General features: G+C 53.1%; 1 protein-coding gene across 1 annotated transcript; it reads right to left on the bottom strand.

Annotated features, from left to right (window-relative positions):
- Positions 1 to 674: 674 nt before the first annotated feature.
- Positions 675 to 6,276, bottom strand: RHO (rhodopsin). Its single transcript, XM_007075434.2, has 5 exons — positions 5,874 to 6,276; positions 3,496 to 3,664; positions 2,062 to 2,227; positions 1,716 to 1,955; positions 675 to 850 (listed from the first exon to the last, which is right to left on the bottom strand). The coding sequence occupies exons 1-5, from the start codon at positions 6,232 to 6,234 to the stop codon at positions 740 to 742; spliced, it is 1,047 nt and encodes a 348-aa protein (XP_007075496.1). The 5' UTR covers positions 6,235 to 6,276; the 3' UTR covers positions 675 to 739.
- Positions 6,277 to 7,097: the final 821 nt, after the last annotated feature.

The raw sequence follows: 7,097 nt of genomic DNA, 5'->3' as shown, positions 1-7,097 counted from the left end.
CAGTCTCAAAATGGTGACTATCAAGAAGAGATGATCATATTAGTTAATTATATTAATTGGTGTTATTCATAATGTTAACTACAATCTGTACAGCTCCTTACCATTTACAAAGTGCTTACACACACTCACACACACACATATACACACATATATGAGATCAAAATCTCATTTGATCTTCACAGCAGCCATGCGTTTGCAGGACCAAGGATTTGGGGTTTCCATTTTACGGGCGAAGAAAGTGAGGCCCAGGGAGGGAAACTGTTCAAGGACATCAGCTGAAGGTGAGCTGCAGCTAAGGTGGTTTTGAGAGGGTAGATATGCTCTCCCTGCCCATTCATTCCTTCATTCATTCCCCCATTCGTTCCTTCCTTCATCCATCTAGCATTTATTAAGCACCTACTGTGTGCCCCACTCTGTGCTATACATTTATCCCTAAGCTGGGACACCTTTCCAGGGAGCAAGAGTTCTTGTGTTCCTGAGACATGAGTTGGGGAGAGGAGGGGCAGAGATCCCACCAGCCCCTGGGAACTCAGGACTCCGGATCGGGTCATACTTGTCGAGTGGGGAGCCTCATTTTTCTCTCGTTATTCTTTTTTTTTTTTTTTTTTTTTTTTTTTAACTCAAGGAGTCTGCGCAACCTGGTTCCAACAGACCTGGTTCCTGGTGGGGCAGCTGTGGCTGGGGGTAGGCATAGGGAATGGGAGACTCCTACAGTTGACCATAGAGTCCTTGGCAGGGCTTAGGCCGGTGCCACCTGGCTGGTCTCCGTCTTGGAGGCGGTGGTGGAGGCCTCGTCATCACCCAGTGGGTTCTTGCCACAGCAGAGGGTAGTGAGCATGCAGTTCCGGAACTGGAAGGCAAAGAACGTGAGTCAGAATCAGGGTCCACCGAAAGTGTGTGTAGCAAACTGGAGTGGTTGGCGAGATTTACCTCCAACCCCTTCCCTGCTTCTGGCTCTCACAGCCTCCACTCCCCTCTCAAATCTGGCTTCCTGGAGGGAATTTAGTAAGCGCATGTGGCCCCACCCCAGAGATGCCAGGGACCAAACCCAAGAGGGCTCTGCTACTGATGACATTCCCTGATGCCCTCTGTGTGCCAAGGGCTATCTGTAAGTACCTTATATAGCCCTAGAGTTTGGGATTTTGCCCTCTCTAGGAAAAAAGACACTGAAGCCCAGAGAAGGGAAGTGACTTCCCAAGTGTCAATCAGCTAAAAAAGAAGAACTGGGATTTGAAACCAATATGCCTAACTCTAGAGACCATGTTTTCCCCCACAGGTTCATGGATTCTGCAGAGAAGTCACTGGTTGGTGTTAAAGAACTGCTTTATCCCTTCCTCCCTTGGAATAAGACTTTAGCTCCTTGTTCAGCTTTGTGGAGACTGGCACCATCCCATTCCCAGGCTTGGGACTTAGACCATTTGACTTTTAAAGTGGGCCTCCAGAACCGTCTGGACTGCCACTTCTCATACTTGAGCCAATGTGAGAGTCACCTGGTGGGCTTGTTAGAAATGCAGGTTCCTGGGCTCACCCTGAGCTTCTGATTCATCAGGAATCTGCATTTCTCCTAGATGACTCTGATGCTCTGGGGGATACCAGTTTCCCTGCCTAGTTTTGCAGGTGAAATGACTGAGGCCCAGTCAAGGACATGGCTTGTCCTCCGCAGGCAATGCCTGCAGCCTGGGGCCCCTGGACCCCTCCGCCCCACCAGCAGGCACCTGCTTGTTCATCATGATGTAGATGACAGGGTTGTAGATGGAGGAGGACTTGGCGAAGAACGCCGGGAGTGTCATGAAGATGGGGCCAAAGTTGGAGCCCTGGTGGGTGAAGATGTAGAATGCCACGCTGGCGTAGGGCACCCAACAGATCAGGAAAGCAATGACCATGATGATGACCATGCGAGTGACCTCCTTCTCAGCCTTCTGGGTGGTGGCTGACTCCTGCTGCTGGGCTGCCGCCTGTAAGGACACAGGGTCTGCTGTCCAGACTGTGGCTCCTTTGGGACAGAGGCCAGTCTCAACCCAACCAATGTATGTGTCCCCAGCACCCAACACAGGTCCATACCTCCTTGACTGTGAAGACAAGCTGCCCGTAGCAGAAGAAGATGACGATCATGGGGATGGTGAAGTGGACCACAAACATGTAGATGACAAAGGACTCGTTGTTGACCTCTGGCTTGAGTGTGTAGTAGTCGATCCCACATGAACACTGCATGCCTTCAGGGATGTACCTGACCACCAGAGGGGGACGGGGCAAGAGAGGGCACGGGGAGACCCACATGTGAGGGACTTGAGGAACAGGCCCCCAACACACCTGCTGTGTGGCTGGGCTTGCTCTGGGCCCCACTTTCCCTCTCTTTAAAAGAAGCATAATAAAATATCTGCATGGCTGCATGACTGTGAGGATCAAATCAACGGAGATGAGGGATTCAAATGCCCTTGTGAAAACAGCCATGCTATCATGAGATGGTCCAGTCTCTTGCCTAGCAGAGCCCGGACACCGCGGACCTGCGCTGTGTTTCCTCACCACACTGGCTGCTTCTAGTGGCTGGAGGCTCAGGCTGTGCAAGGCAGAGGTTGGTGGGGAGACGGGAAAAGCCCCCGAACTCTGTATTTGAGGCAGTTTGTACAAACTAGGGTCTTACTAACAGGGTAAGTGTATTTTCTAGGCCAAAGATGGGCACACAGAGTAACTAAGGGATCTTTGCACAGTTTCGAGAAACAAGAGGTCCCAGGGACAGATGGTTAGGATGTTTCTGTGATTTCAGAGGATGGTGACAATGGAGTGTCTATTGGCTGTGCCTGTGGGGATGGGACTGGGCAGGACTGGAGAAAACAGGGAAAGAGGCTGGAGGTGATGGGCTCAGATTCAACAAAGGACAAAAAAATAAATAAATAAAATAAAAAAGAAAATTGACCCCAGGAAGCTGAGAGAGGAGGGAAGGGAAGAAAGATTGGGAATTTCCTAGAAGCAGAGGGACACGAGGCCTCCAGGAACCCACAGGGTCACCCGTCCAGTTTCCCAAACCACTGTCCTCCCATCTCTCATCTGAGCCCCATTTGCAGATGATGGACTAGAGGCTGGACAGGACACAGTTCCCAGGGGCTACAGTGTCACCCACTTGCACTAGGTAGGCTTGGCCTCCCCAGGTGCTGAGGCCCAAGGTCAGAGGGAGTTGCCTATGGGGCAAAGAGGATTGGAATCTGGTCCTGGCTTAGTTGAGGATTAGGGGCACAGCCAAGGTTAAGGGTTGGGCGTCTTGGATTCTCCTTGACATGGGGCCCAGGAGGTGGCACTAGCTCCTGGAGCAACATTAGGGTCTGATTCTCTCTTCCCCTACCCTAAACCCCAACCCTGGGAGAGCTGCCAGGGTGGGTGTTTGGGGTGGGGGACATATAAGCTCGGTGCCCAGAATGAGCCCCAGGTTTGAGTCCTGGCCGGGGACCCTGTAAAGAACCCGCACCCCAGGGACCCTTCCCTTCTGCTTAGTGCCATTACCTGGACCAACCAACGAGGGGGGGTGCAGCGCAGGCCAGTGCCATGACCCAGGTGAAGGCGACGCCCATTATGGCATGGTTCTCCCCAAAGCGGAAGTTGCTCATGGGCTTACACACCACCACGTACCGCTCAATGGCCAGGACCACCAAAGACCACAGGGCAATTTCACCTGCAAGGCAGTCAGCTATCAGTCAACACATCACCTGCCTGGACCCCACTGTCCAAGGAGGAAGCGCTCCTCCTGGATGGGAGAGGGCAGGCAGGAAGGCCACCTAAGGCACAGTTGGAACCAGGACTTGGGAAAGAGAGGGCTTCGATTCTGAGAAGAGGAGCCAAGGGGCTGTGAGGCAGAAAGGCATTATGCTGAGAAGAGAGTGAACCGGGTACCTCCCAGGAAGAGGAGTTAGTTCAGTCAGGGCTCTGGGTTCATGAAGGACAGGAAATCAGATTCCAGGGTCATGATTAGACTAGGATCCCTGTAGGGAGTTTTTGCAGAAGAATGTGCACTTCGTGGGGCAACAGGCAGAGTGCCTGCTGGAGCTAGAATTCCTGCTCTCCCTCTTGTGCAGCAGCCTCTCCCCTGTGGGGAATGAAATAACCTGGGCCTGTGGGTCCCCACCTGGGAGCCAGAAAGCTGAGCAATGTTTTGCCCAGAAGAAGAAGCAGGAAAGAATGGTGGAATTCAGACAACTGCCCTACACATCACCCCAGAAACTCATTCAGGAGGTTAGCCATAGAATTTATCAACCAAACCGGGACATTTCTGAGAGAGAAAAACAACACTACTAAGTATTACTCCAGGAAAATAATTGTAAACTGATGCCAGCCCGGCAGAGAAGTGCCTACCTGCATGTGGCCTCCATCTCACCCCTGCCTTCTAGCCTGAGTCTCCTCAACCCACCTCCAGCCTTATTGTGTGTGGGGGGCTTATCCCCTTCCAAGAAACCCCTTCCATAGGGGAGGGACTAGACCTGTGTGGAGATCTGTAGCTTTGAAAAGTGCGATCAAATAGTTCCTTTGACTAGAAAACTGATGGGGTTGCTGCAGAGATAACAGATCCCGTTTAGTAGATGAGAACAGTGAGGCACGGAGGAGAGAAGAGGCACATTCAGGGATGTGGCAGGGCAGTGACAAGGGCCTAGGTCTCCTGGCTCAGATCCAGAAGTGCCCCCCTTCTCTGAGGACACATGGCCTCTCAGGCAAGCAGGAGAGAGCCAGGGTGGCTGGGAGAGCCCAGCACCAGCCACAAGGACTGTTCTGCCTCCTTGTCTTCTCCCTCTTTCACATGTCCAGGACACTGTCTCAGCCCCATGCCTGGGGAATCTCCGGCCACCACTGGGCGTTTGTCACCTTCAATGGTCACAGATCACCCAGTCTCAGGCCACGAGGTAGGAGTGATATAGGGCTGCCACACACAGGCAGACCCTTCTCTGCAAGATTGGATAGACACTGGTGGGGAGAGACTGAGCCCATTGTTTAGCACAGGCAAAGTCCAGTGGCCAGAGGACTAATGATCTGTGTGCCACCCCGGTCTGAAAGCCCTGAGCACAGAGATCTGTCTTGTCCAGCTCTATTTCCACTGCCCAACATGGGTCTGACAAGGCACAGCTTCTCTGAGGGAAATAGAACATGGCCTGAGGAGCCGCAGAAATGTGGGCTCAGGTCATGATCTCATGGTTTGTGGGTCCAAGCCCTGCGTCAGGCTCTGTGCCGACAGCTCAGAGCCTGGAGCCTGCTTCGGATTCTGTGTCTCCCTCTCTCTGCACGACCCTCCCGCCCTGCTCATGCTCTGTCTCCCTCTCTCTCTCAAAAATGAATAAATGTTAGGGGCGCCTGGGTGGCTCAGTCGGTTAAGTGTCCGACTTTTGCTCAGGTCATGATCTCGCAGTTCGTGAGTTCAAGCCTGGCATCGGGCTCTGTGCTGGCAGCTCAGAGCCTAGAGCCTGCTTCAGATTCTGTCTCCCTCTCTCTCTGCCCCTCCCCGCTCGTGCTCTGTCTCTTGACAATAAATGTTAAAACAAATTTTTTTTTAAAGAAAAAAAGAAATGTGGGCTGGAAACTCAGCTCTATCCTCGCCACAATGTGGCCCCAGCAAGGCCCTTGACTCTTTCATCCTCAGTTTCCCTGATGCAAAGCAAGACAATGGCACCACTCTATGTGAGATAAACAGTGTCCAATGCCTGCCCTCAATAAACAGCAGCCTAGCTTATCATTACTGACAGTGTTTGTTGATTAAGTGGAGAGCGCTGATGAATGTAGAGGGGAGAAGGCCTCTTAACCACCATCCCCAAATATGGAGTTCTCTCCAGATCCCTCCACACCCTCCCCACCGCTGACTCCTGACTCCCCCAGCTAGCCACCCATTCACCAGTTCTTACCGCCCAGTGTGGCAAAGAAGCCCTCCAAATTGCATCCTGTGGGCCCAAAGACAAAGTATCCATGCAGAGAGGTGTAGAGGGTGGTGGTGAAGCCACCGAAGACCATGAAGAGGTTGGCCACAGCCAGGTTGAGCAGGATGTAGTTGAGAGGCGTGCGCAGCTTCTTGTGCTGGACCGTGACATAGAGCGTGAGGAAGTTGATGGGGAAGCCAAGCACGATGAGCAGGAACATGTAGGCAGCCAGCATGGAGAACTGCCATGGCTCAGCCAGGTAGTACTGTGGGTACTCGAAGGGGCTGCGTACCACACCCGTTTTGTTGGAGAAGGGCACGTAGAAGTTCGGGCCCTCCGTCCCGTTCATGGCTGTGGTCCTGGTGGCTGCCCTGGGGGCGGCTCAGACCCAAGAGTGCTGCTGAGGCCTGAACTTGGCCACCCAGGGCTCTGGCTGGACGACTCTGGGCTCTAAGCACCCCCCCCCAGGCCCTTATAAAGTGACCTCCCCTCCCTAAGCTCCTGGCTGAATCAGCACCTGGAAGATTGGGGGCATTATTAATCATACTAATCCCCACTACTGCAACTGGGGGCCTAATTGGCTTCCAAGAGGGGCCAAGGTGACTCTAGGCAGAAGCCTGGGGCCAGAGAAGGGAGGTACTGGGGACCCTGGGAAAGGGCAGGAGGCCCAACCCCAACTCTTCTAGTCCCCAGGAATCTCTGCCCATCTCAGTCTGTTGGCCTTGGCCTGGCATTGGGACCTCTGGCTCCACGCCCACGTCCCCCTCATTTCATGCCAGAGGACTTTGTCTTCCTCCCCACTGGACCATGAGCTCTCTGGTTCTCCTCTCAGTCTCTCAGCCTCTTACCTATTTCTTCCCCACCTGTCACCTCCTGGCTCAGTCCCTAACACTAGTCCATCTCACCAAGTTATGAGCTCCATGAGGGCCAGGGGCCACGTCCTGCCATCTTTGGCACTTTCCATGCCAGACCACAGCCTGGCATAGACCCGGAGCTCAATAAGTATTTGAACTGGAATTCACTCACTCACTCGTTCATTAAACATTCATGTGCAGGCCACTGGGGATACAAAAATCCAGAAAGGAGGAGGTTATGCGCTGAGGAAGACCCTGAACAGATCCAGGTCCAGGGAGGGGTTTCCATGAGGCCAAGGGAGGAGAGACCGCTTATAACGGTGAGGTGTCCGAGGAGGTGAAGTTTGGGTCTTTGAGG

The sequence above is a fragment of the Panthera tigris genome, chromosome A2 (assembly GCF_018350195.1).
Source record: "Panthera tigris isolate Pti1 chromosome A2, P.tigris_Pti1_mat1.1, whole genome shotgun sequence".
Taxonomy (NCBI): domain Eukaryota; kingdom Metazoa; phylum Chordata; class Mammalia; order Carnivora; family Felidae; genus Panthera; species Panthera tigris.
Note: the sequence above shows the minus strand (reverse complement) of the source record. Positions and strands in the feature narration are given on the sequence as shown.

What these genes read in the sequence shown, in the direction of transcription:
- RHO (XM_007075434.2), bottom strand. Translation starts at nt 6,234, where the DNA reads ATGAACGGGACGGAGGGCCCGAACTTCTACGTGCCCTTCTCCAACAAA. An exon ending in CCCCTCGTTGGTTGGTCCAG is followed by an intron (nt 2,228 to 3,495) that starts GTAATGGCACTA and finishes TCTGGTGGTCAG; the next exon opens with GTACATCCCTGAAGGCATGC. An exon ending in ACATCATGATGAACAAGCAG is followed by an intron (nt 851 to 1,715) that starts GTGCCTGCTGGT and finishes TTTGCCTTCCAG; the next exon opens with TTCCGGAACTGCATGCTCAC.